Below are 18,492 nucleotides of genomic sequence, written 5' to 3' on the forward strand. Positions count from 1 at the left end.
CACATACATTTTATTGTGTGATAATATTATCATAATAATAGGAATCTAAGTTTATTTATTAGATTTATTTTAATAATAATTGAGTGAAGCAATCTTATATATATTCAAAGGTTTGGAATTATTTTTTTATATAATAGGTTTCAAAAAAATTTTATTTGAAAATATTTTCTTGATAGTATAATATAGTTATATTCTGGGATTGAAAAACATGTTCCAGAAAGAATTCCGGATAAAGTCAAATGTTTCTCTTAAAGGCACTGAACTGTGAGTGACTCTTTATTTATTTAATAGTATGTGAGGTACCCAAAACGGATTGATCAAAGTGAAATTTTGGGAAAAAATCAGATAATTAAATACTAAAACATAAAATAATCACTCGTTCAATAGTATTAAAGATCACAGTGAATTTTTTTAATATGCTAATATTTATCATTGATTTCTTAAACAGACTGCATTAAAAAGTAACATTTATCATTTTTTAAATTTAATTATATTGGAATCAATTTTTTATTTCTTTGATCCCTTCAGCTCTAGGTATCTCATATATAATTTATCATTTTTGAAGCAGTTTCTTAACAAAGTTTGAATGTGTATTAAACAAAAAAAAAATACGTCATAAGCATTTGAAAAACGAATTTATCACATAATTTGTTAAACGTATTTGCAATAAAACTTAGATGGTGAAAATATTTACACACTAAGATTATTTTATTAAATTAAATTTTAACAAAAAAATTAATCAATTTACATTTAACCAACAAATCATTTATACCTCTCAAATAGTATGCAATTAATCAGTTGAATTAGCAAATATGGAAAGAGAAAATTTCTCTTTTTCTATAGTCAGCTACAAATATTGAAAATGAACAGGAAACCTCTGAAAAATTTGAGACACTAAAACCTGATCAATGTAGCAAGGATTATAGGAAACAAACAAAAGTCTTAAAATTTATTCAGATGAAGCTAGGCAGCCTAATAAAGACAATAAAAATAGATGCTCAATGTAGTAATATAGGAACATTAATGGTTTTCTATAAATTTCACTACTGAATGTAGTAAAGAATACAGGGAGAATATGAATTGTTCTATAAGCAACCACATAACAAGAATTATTGACCATATTTATTAATTCTCAGATGCCACAATATTTTATATATTATTGTGATTTGAATTATGATCACATAGATTTTTTAAAAAATTTTCAAGAAGCTAGTTTTGAAAATGCTTGTATTGCTTGTGTTTTTTTATGGTGGAGAAATGTATTAAGATTATCAACTTAAGACTATGAAAATATTAAGTAAAAAATATCAGTTTATAATGTGTTTAAGTTTGTCCTAATTGTGAAGCCATGTCTTCAGTACACAAAGTATTTTTATATCTTCTTATTCCAAAAATTTACCACCATTGGATTTGGTTTGCCAGCAGTACTTCTTCTTCTTCCTCACCTTAATCTCAAATACTTGGGGTCGGCCACCCTTACCTAAACTTCCACTTGACACAATCGCTCACATCCTCTATGCTCACATCAGCTGTCCTCATATTGCATTCAATAGCATCCCTTCATCTCTTTTTTGATCTTCCTCTACCTCTCCTACCTTCAACATTCATTTCTATAACTGTTCTTACAGCTTCCAATTTTTCTCTCCTCATAACATGATCAAATCATCTAAGTCTATTTTCTCTCATCTTATCCACGATTGACACTACACCTATACTCCCTCTTATATGTTCATTCCTTATTCTATCTTTCCTAGTCACTCCACTCATCCATTTAAGCATTCTCATCTCTGCTACACTCATTCTCTGCTCTACTTTCTTATCACCCGCCCAACACTCTGAACCATACATCATAGCTGGTCTCACTACTGTCTTGTAGAATTTACCTTTCAGCCTTATTGGAATTCTTTTATCGCATAAGACATCAAATTCTTCTCTCCACTTCAACCACCCACACTTAATTCTGTGTCTTACATCTTCGTCAATACCACCGCTTTTTTGCAGGTACCTCATCCATCTCTCTCCAAAACACTTCCTTGTCAATTTCATAACATCCTACTTGTGGTGCATAGACACTTATTACATTTAACACTTTTTCCTCGAGTATCAATTTTACGACCTTAATTCTATCACTTTTCCTAGCTACTTCTACTACTTTATTTTTCATCTCCTCATCCATTATTATCCCTACACCATTCTTTGTACTAGACTTACCTGAGTATATTATTTTATAACCCTCACCTATTTCCCTCAATTCACTTAGTTTCCTGTACCAAAAAAGTATTAACTTTTCTCCTCTTCAATACTTCTACTAATTCTCCACTTCTACCAGTTAATGTTCCAACTTTCCAAGTACCTATTATTTCTTTGTATCTGTCTTTCTCCCTTATACACGAGTCCAGTCTAGATTTAAGTAGTGATGTCCCTACACCGTTGACACTACAGGCGTTGGGGGATAGACCTGTACACATGACTGATGAAATAGCTACCGAACAAGTTGTTCGGCTGGTAACAAACACTTTACTCCTTAGGCCTTCTACGTTTTTAATTACTTTATTCCCTCACGCCTGTTGTCTCCGCGTAAATCCGAGATGGAACAATTCGCCTAAGTTTTGTTCAGGACACCTCATACTATTTGACAAAAATTTTATGCCGGCTTTCAACCTGACACAACCTCATTAATCGCCTCTTACGACTGCCAGAGGGGCCGTGGAAGTATTCTTATCCCCTATCCACAGGTTTGCCAGCAGTTAATATTTTCTATAATACTATTTATACAAATAAAATGACTATGGCATATTCAGAGGCTGTTTGATATTTTTGGACAAATTATAAATGCTTCGATTTAATAAAAACAATGAATAAATCTCTCTAAAGTATAGATAATGAAAATTGCCTTTAAATATTCTCATAAAAATAAAATTAATCTACAAAATAAGTTATATTCATGGCTTATTAAAAAAAAAATAGATAAAAGAATCGTTATCATATTTGGTAGATGTACTATTTTACATTAATTACAATATCACCATTGATGTTAAATCTTTTAATATTGACTATCTTAATACAGAGATTAAAATTGATAACGTAAGTGAACATATCCCTTATAGAACAAGAGTCAGCGACCATTTGACATACACTGGTCATATTTTTTATGGAGGGCCACAAAAAATTATGTATATAATATTAGCATATATATTGCCAAAAAAAAATTGAAATTAAGTTACATTATTTGGTTTTAAAGAAGGTCGTAGAAATATATTCTGCAGTCCATGTGTTACTGTTGCCTGCTATAGAAAATAACATTACAGTAAAATAAAAAACTCATGAATAATAAAAATAATTTTTTGAATAAAAAATCATAGAAAAAAAAATAGCTATACAGGGTGATTTTTTTATCATAACCCACTCAATTACTTGCAGAATAATAATAATTTAAACATTTTTTTTTTTCATTATCTTTAGTTACACATTATTCTTGAATTTTTAACTATGTAATACTTTTTAAGTTCATCCCTTATGCCTTGGAGGAGGGTCAACTTTGTTTTTTTAAATGGTAACACATATTTTTAATTTAATAAAATGTTTGAGTTTTTAATTTAATAGTAAATGGCATTTGAATTTTTAATATAACTTTATTAGCTTATTAGATATAAACATTTAAAGTTTCAAAATTTTGAGTTAATATACATGTATAATACACATGGGATTGTAAATACAGGTAGCTAATTGGATTTTTATGACATTGCTGTCTCAGTCACGGATTGTTTATTATCAATTATGATTATCAATAGATATACTTTCTGTATTGTCAGTTAGTGTATTTATAAACTCATAACAATGTGCCTTACTACAATTGATAATAACAATGCTGTGTACCTGCTAATATCAATGTTATAAAAAACCAATTAGCTACCTATATTTGTTATCCATTGTGTATTATACCTGTATATTAATTCAAAAATTTGAAACTTTAAATGTTTATATCTAANCTCAAAATTTTGAAACTTTAAATGTTTATATCTAATAAGCTAATAAAGTTATATTAAAAATTCAAATGCCATTTACTATTAAATTAAAAACTCAAACATTTTATTAAATTAAAAATATGTGTTACCATTTAAAAAAACAAAGTTGACCCCCCTCCAAGGCATAAGGGATGAACTTAAAAAGTATTACATAGTTAAAAATTCAAGAATAATGTGTAAAGATAATGAAAAAAAAAAATGTTTAAATTATTATTATTCTGCAAGTAATTGAGTGGGTTATGATAAAAAAATCACCCTGTACATAATTGTACTAATCTAAAAAAACTTTTTTACGATTTTTGGTGTTCATGAAGTTGAATGGATAACCTTGCTTCAATTAATGTACTCATAGATGTAATACTGACTAACCAATTTATTATAAACCACTTATTTACTAACAAAATAAAATTTTATTTTTGTGTTTTTTAGTTAGGATAAATGCTACCATGAAATGTCTTATAAAAAAAATAGTCATATCACCAAACAATTATTGAAATGCTAATATATTTTGAAGTATTGATCCAAAAATTGTTATTGATCATTATTTTCTTATTAAGATCATTTCTATTTTATAAGCTAGTTAAATATGTATATTGTCATTAAAAAAAATTAAGTTCATACAAAGACTAGGAACCAAAATAATTCCAGTTTTAGCTTCGATGTGAAGCTGAGAAGGTATTAATTTTATTATGATGTGTTTTTTTTTTGTGTCTGTTACCACATTTTCTCAGCTCTCATCGAACCGATTTCTTTTAACGATACGTCAAAAGATCAAAAATTGTATCTAATAGAAGACATTACTCTCAAAAATTGAAAAAAATTCCCTTGTTCCCCGTAAATGGGGAATATCCCCCAAAAAATTTTAATTTAAAAAATCATTAATTTTCGACATTTTTTTAAAATTTTTACTTAAAACTGCCATAACTTTTTCAAAAATGACCAAATCAATATAATTTTTTTTTTTATAGATTTTATAGAAGTTTTATGATTTATAAGTGTAATATATGAATATATATATATATATTTAAAGGGAAATGGTTTTATTAAAAAATAAGTATTTCGAAAGAAAGAGGTATATAAATAGTTTTATCATAAAAAAATTCTATTGATCCATACATTTTTCAAAAAGTTATAGTATTTTAAAGATAAGAATTTAAAATATAAAATCGAGAATTTTAACACAAAAATAGCATATGGTAGCCATTTTCACCGTGAAGACAAAATAAAGTCCGAATTTTTTTTTCCATAATATAGTATATTACATAAGTGTCAGTATTTCCGGAATACTTTCAAAAGTTAAGTTGAAAAAGTTGTTATTTTGAATTCTCTTCCGTGTGCAGGTACAAGGTCGGATTTATAAAAAAAAATATATCAAATGATAGGTAAAGACATCTTGCATCTATAAAAAAAAGTTATATTGATTTGGTAATTTTTGATAAAGCTATGGTAGTTTTAGGTAAAAAAAAATTTAAAAATGTCGAATATAATTATTACCGATTTTAAATTTTAATTTTTTGGAGGATTCTCCCATTTATGGGGAACGAAGGAAATTTTTTTAATTTTTGAAGGTAATGTTTTCGACAAGATACGATTTGTGATCTTTTGAAGTATCGTTGAAAGAAATCGGTTCGGTGAGAACTGAGAAAATGTGGTAATAGACACAAAAAAGAACTCATCATAGTAAAACTATTACATTCTCAGCTTCGCATCGAAACTAAAATACGATTTTTGTAAAAAAAATTCTTTTTTATAATTGTAACTTTATAACACTATAACTTTTTGAAAAATGTATGAATCATTATAATTTTTTATGTTAAGTACTATTTATTTTCTTCTTTTATGCGACATACTTGTCATTCAAATCGGACCATTATCCTTTATACAGGAGGGGTTCAAAACTTAAAAATGTATATAGAAAAATGAACTTTTTCAACTTAATTTTTTTATGTTTCCGGAAATACTGACACTTATGTATGTATATTAAATTAAAGCTTATGTAATAAACTTTAATATGAAAAAGAAAAATTTCAGACTTTAGTTGGTTTTCATGGTGAAAACTAACATCAAATTTAATAAAACAATAAGATTTTTGTAAAAAAAATTCTTTTTTATAGTTTTAATTTTATAATGCTATAACTTTTTGAAAAATATATGGATCAATACAATTTTTTTATGATAAATACTATTTATATATTTCTTTCATTCGTGCTTTTGGAATAATCCATCAATTTTTTAAAATTAATCACTATCTACAGATTTGTATCGAAGCGTTTTTTATGATAACTAAAGATTTTATTTTGCTACTATGAAAAGTTTTAAAAATATATTATAATGTGAATAAATTATTTAAAAAATTTTACTTTAATTTTGTTTCAGGAAAAAATTAAAAACACAAATCTTAAAGTCATTAAATGTACAAGAAACTATGTTAGATGATTTACTAAGCAAACAAATTAGTCTATTCAAAATTATTACCCATAATAATAATATCATAAAATTATTTTGTATTCAAGATGTTGCAGCTTTATTTGAATTTAAAGGAAAATTGTATCCATCATTATACATGGTTTGGAAATTCCCTCAGATAATTCCTACACTAAAAATTAATGAAAATACAAAACCTAACTTAAATATACAAAATGAGCTCAAAGTAAATAACATTAAATCTGTAGATAACATTAAAATTTTAAGCTTTCTACCTTCTGAAAGTTGTGTTTCTGTCTATTCTACTTATGGCAAAAAGATAGTTGGTATTGGCTATATAACATTTGATGGTAATACAATAAACGAACTTGAAGAAAGTTCCAAATGTCTTAATATACTACACCATTGTGATGATTTCCTGTTTAAATTATATGTTCAAAAAATTATTCCTGATACTATTAAAATTATGGAAGAACAATTTAAGAGTACATTTAATATAAGTGAAAATTTAACAAATGTTCCTGAAAGTAATAAATCTTTAACAGAAAATATGGATGATTTAATGTTAGAATGTTCTCTAAAGGCACTCAAAAACTCAATTACTAAAGATATGTTGCCTCTTTTAGCTAGTACATTTTATAAAAAATATGTTATGCCATTAAGTCCTAAAGATCTAGAAATAGATATTAAAAAAACCTCTTATAAGAAATTATCTTCATTTCTCCAAATCCTAGATAAAGATGGAATAATAAAGTTCCAAGTTGAAAAAGATGGAATTGCTGTGATAACTCACATTAATTTTAATAATGACAAGCTTTTAAATATTGATTCACTGTCAAAAGAAAGTTCTAATGATTATTTACCACCAGTTAAAGAAACATATATAGTGACTTCTGGATTACTTCCTCTTTTTTCTGAATTTCTTTGCAGGTATTCTAATTATATAGTTATTTCTATTTCTATTTTTAATTTTTATCTTATTAAATTGATAAATTATTTATTTGAAACAAAGACTTAAACGTCTAAATAAATGTTTGAATATCAATATTGTAAATTAGTGTTTTAAGATTTTGAAAGATTCTGTATTACTCTTTTATTTATACTAAAAAATTTGTGTTAAGTATTAATAAAAAAATCATAGAAAAATAAATAATAAATCACATGCGTAACCATTTGAAAAATAGTATGACATAAAATAATTTTATAATTTAAATTGAAGAATTAATATAACATTTGAAATTGTATAAAAATTTTACAGTGATTTTTTTATCATAACTCACTCATATAATCACAAAGAAAAAACAATTTTGAATTTTTTGAAAAATGAAAAATCTTATTTCAGGAAAGGAGACGAGCTATCCGTTGCTTCTATTCGTAGATATATAACTGAATACGTCAAAAAGTATGAACTTCAAGATATTTCTGATCCATCGTTAGTATAATAAATCTAATTTGCTAGTGAAAATTTTATTGTTAACTAGTATTTCTGTTATATAGATGTAATATTATTTTTCTCTAATTTTTAGTATGATTAAACCAAATGAAGTTCTTCAAAAAATATTATCTCAGAGAAAAGATAAGCTATATATATCATTTAAGGACTTAAATGAAGAAATAATAAAATTGATGCATCATACAGAAATTTCTACTTTAAATACAGACACTAAAAAAGCATTAAAGAAGAAATTAAATACCATTGATATTACTGTAAATAATCGTAGTGGAAACAAGAAGGTATGATATTATAAATTTGCAAAAAATCTGTACTTTAAATTTACCTATGTTAATATTCTTAGGTTACTTTGGTAAATAATTTAGAAATGTATGGAATTGATCTTGTAAAATTTAGCAAAGAATGTCAACATGGTGTGGCAGCTAGTACAACCATTAACAATGTTCCAAACGCTCAAAATAGACAAGTTCAAATACAAGGTTGTCAAGTTCTATTTGTGTTTAAATTATTGACAGGTGAATTAAATTTAAAAAATATTTGAGTAGAATTTAGAGAGCGATCAAGTAAAAATAATCTACATACAACGCTCAAGAGATGGCGTTTTTTTTAATGAGTAAAATATAATAGTCCCAAAAAAATTAAATTTAAAAATTGAACAATTAAATTTTTTTTAAATTTATTTGAAATTTATTATAAAATTTTTAAAAAGCTCTGGTTGATACAAATTTTTATTATAAATAAAAACAAACTTTAAACATTTAATTTTTGTATACTTTTAATGGAACTCAATCATTTGCCTTTAAAACTAGAAGAGTTCAAACATGACAATATAAGTCTATAAAAATTATTCTTTCATTTAAAATGATGTATGATAAAAACTATGTAGTTTTTTAATATTTTTGGGTGTAGTTTGGTTCAAAAGATTTTAGATTAAAATTTTATTTTGATATATTAATTATTAAAACTGGTCTAGTGAGAGCTAAGAATTTTTATTGACAGACTTAAAAAAACACACCATCACAAAATTAATACATTATGAGCTTCACATTGAAATTAAAATATATATATCAATAAATAATGGGAAAAATAAATGGATCAAATGTAAATATTTTTTAATGAGCAGTTGTAAGCTTTTTAAGGGTTTTAAATTTTTATCAACAAATATTTTTATAATTTTCTTTGAATTTCAAAAAGTGATTAATTAATTAAAATAATTTTTTTTGAATAAAGTACCTTATAAATGTCAAGTCATTTATTATTAATAATAACAATAACGAGTGAATAAAATAATGTTAAATGTTATGGTTGCAATATTAGTATTAGGAATGGTTAAACCTACCAATTACAAAAATAAAAAATATTTTAAGTGTTTAACTTTTATCATCAATCTGCTTCAATTTTTCTTATATTGTTTTTATGAATACATTTTATTTAATTACATATGAGTATTTTTTTTTTCAGATCTGTACCAAATTCCAGCTAAATTTTTAAAAGGTCATGAAACCTATGTTAAAAAATCAAAAAAATAAATGTAGCCTTGGTTATATTGAGTTTTTTTTAATGTTTAAATATTATAATAAATGTTTTGTTGTAATTTTATGTTGAACATTTTTTTCCTCATAACTTACTGTATTTTTTCTGTTACTTTATTTTGGATACTGTGTACAGTAAAAAGAACATAAATTGCCAATAAAATCATTGGTTAGAATAAGATATTGCTTATATTGAGCAATATTATAACATATGATTGATTATATGCTAAAATATAGGTATACAATAAGTATGGCTTAAACGATTAACCATAATAAATAAAACATAACAAAATATTAAAGAGCACATTATTAAACAGGCTTGTAAAGAATAAAATCATATTGATAAATTTTTTTTATCATAAAAATTATGATTTATTTTATATCTTTCTTAAATGCCAAAAAAAAAATATTCTAGATTGGTAATAAGATATGGTTTTTTGCTTTAATATTATCCATTTATAATAAGTATTCCTTTCTATGTATAGAATTCTATACAAGCTCCTTTTCTTATTTGATATCGTAAAATTAGCTTTAGTAAGCATGAAGCATAAAGTTGGCCACTTTAAAATTTACCTTTTAAGCTTCAGATAACTCAAATAAATAAAATTGGAGACCTAGCTTACTTTGAATAATAGTTGATCAAATATTGAATTTTATATTTTTGAGTTAAAAAATTTTTTAAAATTCAATCTGGAATTGATCAACTTAAGCCAACTTAACGGTACTCATTTTATAATCCTACAGGTTCAAAAAGAAAACATAAAATAAATAAAATTAATCAAAAAATCGAATTTTTTTTTAAATTACAAAGAAATGGATTACTAAAATATTTTTAATTTTACATTCCAATTAAAGATATATTGATTAGACACTAAATATTCTCACTCTAATAATATTAATTTAGTAAATCCTAAGTTTAGAGAAATATAATAATATTAGACATTTTTAATTTATTAATCCACAGGCTATATGAAAATATAGTAGTTTGTGTAAACTTATGACAGGAACACATTTAGATTTTTTTTTAATAAAGTTGATTTATTATAGTGAACCGGCAAACTAAAAAAAAATTTTCTGATAAAAATATCCAAAAAACCAAGTAATGATAAATAAAATAAAAGGTATTTAGACAAATATAAGTTTTATATAATATGGAAAGAGTCGATTCAGGAGAGAAACTCCTCAAACAATCACTGTGTAGTGGTGTTACAAACAGCAGTCATTGCTATTTTCCAGTGTCCATAAAACTATAATCATAAAAAACTGTAATCATTTTTATGAGTGGGTTGTGAATCATTTTTTTTTAATTCAGTGATTTTCAATATAACTTTTTGCTTCAGTCATTCATTAAAGAATTTAAATTTCTGATTAAAGTGTAGCAATCTTTACTATTTTTATACTGTAATTATTTTTATCACATTTATAATATTAGCATATTTACACTGTGGTAAAAAATTTTAATATAATAACACTTATACACCCCTTAAATATGATTCTGACTTATAAAATATAATTTTTTAGAGACGATAACTTAAGATCAATCTGTTATAATTGGCGAATCTAAGATTTAATGCCAGTGACAATGTTACAAACGTGTTAACCGCCATAATTTGCTTATCAAAAAAATATAAGTGTTGATAAAGAATAAATGTTGATATATTAAGTTGTAAAGACTCCGATTTTATGAAATATACTTCACTAAATTAGTTTACAAGTGTCTAAAATCCTAGAATCATGTCTGACCAAAATATTTTGGATAAGTCTATGAGAAGCGTTTTTGGTAAGAATACTATCGTCAATATTGCTCATAACTAATATTTAGTGTTATAATATTTATTATTTACTTATTTAACTCATCATCATTTCATGTATTAATTTTTACTTAACTGATGTCTTCTTCTTTTTCCTCGCCTTTATCCCAACTACTAGGGGTCCGCTACCCTTATCCTAAACTTTTACATTACTTATTTCTAAATATAATAGTATAGTTAAAAAAAACTTACTAATAAAAATTTATGTAAGTGGTCCATCAAGTTAATATGCCTACATAAAATTGTTTATTAGATAAGTATGAAATAATATTTATCTTTTTAGTTGGAAACATTCCTTATGAAGCCACAGAAGAAAAACTTAAAGATATATTCAATGAAGTAGGTCCTGTTATATCTTTTAAGTAAGTTAAATATACAAAATTTAATTTTATATGCCATTTAAAATAATGTGTTTCTAGGCTAGTGTATGATAGAGAAACAGGAAAACCAAAGGGCTATGGATTTTGTGAGTACAAAGATCAAGAAACTGCATTAAGTGCTATGCGTAACCTTAATGGCTATGAAATTGGTGGCCGTACACTTCGAGTAGATAATGCTTGTACAGAAAAATCAAGACTTGAAATGCAATGTATGTAATAAATTTATTTTTAATTCTAAACAAACCATAACTTGTAGACCAATACAAATTTCATGAAAATCATAAACTACAGTACATTGTACTATTAGCAAAATTTTTAAGTTCACTACTTTTTAATGAAGTTACTAATAAACAATATTCATGGAGATACTTCCTTTGGCTTTATTGTTTGAAAAAAAAATAAATATTTTTAAGTATCTGTTTATTAAATAATCTTTGTTTAAACCCAACATTTCCAGCTCTATGTGGCTCTAAAAGTTCTGAATATCTATATAGATAAGATACAATAATTTAATAAAATAATTTTAGAGATACTTTCGTTAAAGCCAACTTCAACTATTTAGGTCATTTAAAGTGGAAAGTAATTAAGATTATAATTAGTAGACCTATATCTATTAAATAAATATATTTTACAGGGATTATTTTCATTAATTCTAAGTGTTTAAAATTGTTATTTCTTATTCTAAAGTATTAAATCAAATTACACAATAATTGTTTAAACCTTGAGCCTAAATAGAAAAATGTTTTCTACAATCTCATAGATTAATTTGTTCACAATCTTTAACAAAATACAATTCTATATAAATATGTTTTATTGCTATTAAATAGTTTGTTGTAAGTCTTATTTTATTAGTGTTACAAATTTAATATTAATAATTAGTAATTTTGTTTTTTGTTTTTTCTTCTAAATCATAGTAACCTTGTTATACTGAATAAGATATAGAAAAAATTCTGTTATATGATATATGTGTTCATTCAACTAACAAATATGGAAAAATTATATTTATAAATTCTTGTAAATATAAAATTGTTTCTTTTGCCTATTATTTAGCTTTTGGAAATCAATATTTTATATCCAAAAAGTTTAAAAAAACCTAAATTTAAAAAACAAAAAAGATTTTCATTTGTAATTTTTTTTTTTATTTAACCAATGTAATATGCTAACAAAGTAGTTAAATTTATAAATTTGATTAATATTATTCATTAATATGTTTTATATCATTAGCTTTAATGATGGGAATGCCTACATCAGAAAATCATTATGGAGAAGCAGTTAGTGCAGAAAAAGCACCAGAACATATAAGTAGTGCAGTAGCATCTTTGCCACCTGAACAAATGTTTGAACTCATGAAACAAATGAAAGTTTGTATACAGGTATAACACAGTTTAATTTTCAGTTGTATATTTTATTGGTTAATTTACAAATAAAAATTTCAATTGTATAAAATAATTTTATGTAAACTATAATGTATTGTTCTATAATATAACAATATCATGTTACAATCAAAAAAGTAAATTATTTTAGTAACCTAAGAATTGAATCAGTTATTTAAGAAATATCCAATACATAGTTGTGACAAACAATAAGCTTACTTTATAGTACTTTAAACCAATATAATTCTATATAAAAATACTTACTTAAAACCATATTACTGAGTGTTATTAATTTTTTTTTTTAATTGACTAAACATAAAAGCCAAAAACTAACGTTTAATTCATATTGATTATTTTATACTAGTACTACTATTTTAATACTAATTTTTACATTTAATTTCATGTATTTTCTTATTTTAATTATGTCCGGGATTTAAGTTGGGTTTTAAATCTATGACTTGATTGAGTTGAAAAGATTTCAAGTTTTTCTTTTTTGAGGGATTGATCAAATTTTATATGTTATAAAAACAAAAAACTGAATATGATATCTTAAATAATTAAAATACATTTATTTTACTTTAAAAAAGTATATCAGTTAATCTAATTATGAATAAATGTAAATAAAAGTTACTACTAATAATTTGCTATTAAAATATTAAACAAAAGTAATTTTAGAATATATTTTTAGAATAATCCAGCAGAAGCTAGAAATATGTTGCTTCAAAATCCACAACTTGGATATGCATTACTACAAGCTCAAGTCATTATGAAAATTGTGGATCCACAAATAGCTGTTGTAAGTATTAGCTACTGTACAAGGATATCCTAGGGGGTCAATAGAGTCCATTATTCCTATTGGAAAATAGTTAACTCATGATAATAAAATTATGGTACAATATATCATAATAAATGTGTATATATATATACATAGGCATGATTATTATACTTACATAAGAAAAATTGTTCAAAACATTAACCAAAATTACATGAATCTCATAAAAATTAATAATTTTGATACACAAATATCAATATTATATATTTCTCCTATATTTATAACAAACTACAAAAATGAAACAATAAAAATTAGGGTTTTGAAATTTTTTAGAGTATGTTACACTCAGCACATAAAGTACCTCCACCATTGATACCAAATACTACTGTTACAACAGCACCTGTCAATACTGTACCACGAATGCCAATTAATGATGTGTGGACCCAACCAAAGCCTTCTGTACCAAATATTCAACAACATTCTTTTCCTGGTATAATTTTTTTACATTTTATTGTAAATTACTATTAGTTGGAATTAAATTCATTTTTATTACTACACTCGAATTTTAAAGTAAAATAAATGTTAATTATTTTGTACAGTTGAGGATATGGATCTAAGACAAATGAATCGTGTTCGAGTGATGGATCAAGATTTAAGGCAACCTCCTCCACAGATACCCATTTCACAATCAATATCTTCAATGCCTATTGAACCAATTCCTTCACAAAATATTCCGTAAGTGTTTTTATATTAATATTTTTTCAAATAATATGATAGGAAAACTTTTTCATATTTCAAAAATGTTTTTAATAATTCAGTATTTCAAGAGATCCACGAGCTGCAAATATGGACTCAGATATACGTCAATTTACTATAAGGGATCCTAGATCAAATAATAATATTGCCCCACCAGCAGTTATAATGCCACAAATCCCTTCTCAACAATTGCCATCTTCACGACCACAACCCACTCAACAGCAATCTAAACCAGCTTCTTCAACTGATACTGAAAAGGTAAACTGTACATTAAATAATCTATCGCACTGTGAGTTTAATAGGACTGTATCCTAAAAAAGAAACTTTATAAGACAAATTCAATTACGATTTATTGGTTGTATTGGATGGTCTTGTTTATCTCGCCTACGTTTATAGTATCCGCCTATTTTTAGAGTACTATTCTGTTTGAGTGTTTATTCAGTGTTTTTATTCAGTTTTGAAACCAGTGTTTCATCATTTCACATTTACAGTGATCACCAAAGCTCTGGATGCAATCCAGTCCTAATCCGGGAGAAGGTGATCGGCACCACTCTCCACAATGCCATAGAGGCACTTTGCAAACTTCCAACCCACAAATATCCACAGATAATTTGTATAATTTTGGTAAGAGCAATCAAGGTTCGAATCTCCAACTAGCCCTTTATACAATAAACCTAAATCCGATAGTAAATTAGTTTCTAATGACCCCCAATCTCAAACTAGCAGCATGGATTGCAACTCATCTGAATACATTGTTGTGACATCACCCAGTTTGCTAACTTCAAACATAATATCGCTTTATGTTGATTCTTCTAATATATCAATAGTCAGTTGATCCAATGTTTCTGCTTCTGGCGATAATAACTTAGGCAATTTTCACCCAGTCAATAACCAGTTGGTTAATAACACCAACAATTGCCTCATTTCCCCCTCTCTTACTGAACACAGCTACTTTGCGAATATTTCTATCACTTCACTATATAGTTTTGGAATCATACGTCTAGACAAAAGTATCTCTAAAGAAGACTTTTGAGACGGTCATGTATTTTCAGTCAAAATTGTTTGATTTAGACATATTAATATAAAAAAAGGATAGCAACCTCGTTTGTTTAAATTTAGTTGAACGTAAATTTTTGTCAGCAATACTTTATTTACAATTATCAATATATAAAGTTATTTTTTATGTTTTTCCGAGTATCCATTCTCCTGTCCAATGTCGAAAGTGTTTACGGTTTGGTCACATCCTCAAATTCTGTCTATTTAATTCGCCCTCTTCCAACCCTCCTTCTATACTATTTGGCAACATTTATTCTTTAGTTTCTTGTAATTCTATTATAGGCAGTGACTTTAATAGTCACCACCCCTCCCTGGGTTCACTAATCTCCAATCATCGTGGTAACATTAATTTATCTGCAACTTCTGCATACAATCTTTGTATTCTCAATACATGGCTTCCTACCCTCCTTATACACCTTACCTAAATGGATTCTGAAATTGACCTTACCATTTCATCTCCCTCTTTCTCATGGTTATTGTCATGGTCTGTCTTAAACTGCTTTCATGGTATTTATCATTTTCAAATTATTATCTCCAATTATAAAAAGTCTCACTCCCTCACCCTCATCCTCATAAATCACAGTTAATAGATTTATTTATTCAAAAGCTGATTGGTCATCTTTTCAAAATTACATGACCATTTTCAGCTCTAATTTCTTCTCCTCCTCCTCCTCCTCCTCTCTCATTGAGGACTACAACTGGTTTGTATCTACAAACCAGAGCCATATTATAGCCGCTGAATTGTCCATTCCTTTAATTAAAAAAACCAAAAAGTCCTTTCTCTCCTTTCTAATATGGTGATCTCCCTTCTGCACATACCCTGTCAATGAGCACACTAAAGCTTTTAAAAAATATAGATCCTCTGGTTTATTAAGCATCTTTCTCTCTACATTCTTATTAGATTACTTGCCTCTTTAATTTGATCCTAGAATAAATCTATTTTATTTTATTAGGTGCCAGATCATACCCTGGTATATTAGGTAACGTAGTTGCTGACCACCTTGCAACTTCTAGCCATAAAATTCCCGCTTCTGACATACTCCGCCTCCGGCTGCAAAAAAATTGGTATTGTTCTATATCTCTTTTTATTATTAATTTTCTATGGTTTCATAACCTTGACTTAACCAGAAATATCATTTCGCAGTACTTAAGACTTAGATTAGGTCATAATCTTCTTCCCTACCATGCATTCTATCTTTCGTTAAATATTCCGTTCCCCTCTGTCCCCTACATGATAGTAAAGCTCTTTGCGATTTTTCCGATCTGTCTCTGATTATCCTGCCCTATTTAACAGCAGAAATAAACTATTTAGCTTCTTAGCCACCCACAATATTAATCCCCCTTCCATAGGTAATACTTTTAATTCCCATTCTTTCATTGTAATTATTTCTATCATATCTTTCCTGAGGAGTTCCGACTTTGTCATTTAATCTCTAATTATTTTATAATTTTTTTTGTTTATTTATTTATTTTTTCTCTTCTTCCTTTCTTTCAATAAAAATTTTAATTTAATCATTTTTTAGTTTGTACATTAAAAGCTTTATTAACAATAATTCAAAATAATGTTTAATTTCTCTATTTTGAGTTTACTATCAATTATTGTCGTATTTGTTGTACCGTTATAACATAGTATTGTTACTATTATACTTCTTACTTTTTTTTATAATTCTTGAGCTGATTATTATTTTATTTAAGGCTATGAAAAAAAATTGCTCTAAAATATTGACCTCTCATAAGAAATTATATTAAATTTAATGTTATTTTACTTTTAGCATTTTATATGGAAAGCTGAATAATAGACCATGTTAAATGATAACCTTTTATTTTTATATTAAATTATGCTTAAATGTTTCAGGCTGCATTAATTATGCAAGTATTACAATTGACTGATGAACAGATTGCTATGTTGCCAGCTGAACAACGTCAAAGTATTTTGGTTTTAAAAGAGCAAATAGCTAAATCTGCTCAAAGATAATGTACTAAAAGAGTATAATTTAATTAAAATATTGTAATGTACTATTATAAAATAAGTTATACAGTAAATTTTACTTTTCAAGTTTACCTACTATTTTATTTTAATAAACATTAGTTTTTCAAATTATTTATGTTATATTTTTATTGAAAAGTTATTTAAACAGACATGGTTTTGTTTTAACTATTGGTTACTTTTTGCTTGAAGTGTACTATAGTATAGTAGAATTATAGTATAGTTGCAGCCACCGACTAGCAACCATCACTCTGAAGATGGACTCTGCAATGAGTCCGAAACGTCAGAACTCAACTGCAAACGTGGATATATCCTCAAGCACTTCAAGCAACAAGACAATCCATGAAAGCTTTAACACATTCATATTGGTTACTTGTTAGATGTATTTAACAACATGAAAACAGAAAGCTGTATATTATGAATTATTTTTTTTTTCATTCATATATTCATAATGGATGAATATAAAAAATTAATAAACATTATAAAGATGTCAATTTTGTTTTTCCAACGGTAACATACATAATTTTCATAATATTTTAAAAATGTTTTATTATTTTGGAATTCAAATAATACCATCTACTGATAAAAAAACGGTAGCAAAGTGGTGCCACGGTCTTGTGGGGACGTGGTATAGTTGTAACAAGTTATATATAATACAAGATAGTGATTAAAATCACTATCATAAAAAATGTTTCAATGTAAATCAGTACATAGTGTTTAGTTTTAAAAAATTGATGGATTATTTCAAAAGTAACATCAAATCCTATTTCCTTAATTATATTCTGATTACTAGTTTTTTGATTTATAAGTATAATATACGAATAAATACAAACCATAAATTAATATTCAGTTATTTAATATTGTAATTTTAATGGAGAATTATAAAAGATAATAAACATCAGAGACTAGAATATACTTTCGTA

General features: G+C 25.9%; 2 protein-coding genes across 4 annotated transcripts; both read left to right on the forward strand.

Moving 5' to 3' along the window:
• The first annotated feature begins 42 nt into the window (after positions 1 to 42).
• On the forward strand, positions 43 to 11,059 carry LOC126899201 (eukaryotic translation initiation factor 2D). 3 transcript variants are annotated; one of them, XM_050673796.1, is made up of 7 exons: positions 87 to 110; positions 177 to 264; positions 6,402 to 7,379; positions 7,792 to 7,881; positions 7,976 to 8,183; positions 8,246 to 8,417; positions 9,364 to 9,497. In XM_050673796.1, the coding sequence occupies exons 2-7, from the start codon at positions 209 to 211 to the stop codon at positions 9,429 to 9,431; spliced, it is 1,572 nt and encodes a 523-aa protein (XP_050529753.1). In that variant the 5' UTR covers positions 87 to 110; positions 177 to 208; the 3' UTR covers positions 9,432 to 9,497. The 3 variants fall into 3 exon arrangements, with proteins under 3 accessions (XP_050529754.1, XP_050529752.1, XP_050529753.1); XM_050673797.1 differs by lacking the exon at positions 9,364 to 9,497 and adding an exon at positions 10,956 to 11,059 and having other exon boundaries at positions 43 to 264; XM_050673795.1 differs by having other exon boundaries at positions 43 to 264.
• LOC126899204 (cleavage stimulation factor subunit 2) lies at positions 11,059 to 17,683 on the forward strand. Its single transcript, XM_050673800.1, has 9 exons — positions 11,059 to 11,214; positions 11,529 to 11,607; positions 11,665 to 11,834; positions 12,850 to 12,998; positions 13,687 to 13,794; positions 14,104 to 14,260; positions 14,370 to 14,505; positions 14,589 to 14,784; positions 17,438 to 17,683. The coding sequence occupies exons 1-9, from the start codon at positions 11,169 to 11,171 to the stop codon at positions 17,555 to 17,557; spliced, it is 1,161 nt and encodes a 386-aa protein (XP_050529757.1). The 5' UTR covers positions 11,059 to 11,168; the 3' UTR covers positions 17,558 to 17,683.
• Positions 17,684 to 18,492: the final 809 nt, after the last annotated feature.

Source organism: Daktulosphaira vitifoliae, unplaced genomic scaffold, assembly GCF_025091365.1.
Source record: "Daktulosphaira vitifoliae isolate Bord-2020 unplaced genomic scaffold, ASM2509136v1 Scaffold_2, whole genome shotgun sequence".
Taxonomy (NCBI): domain Eukaryota; kingdom Metazoa; phylum Arthropoda; class Insecta; order Hemiptera; family Phylloxeridae; genus Daktulosphaira; species Daktulosphaira vitifoliae.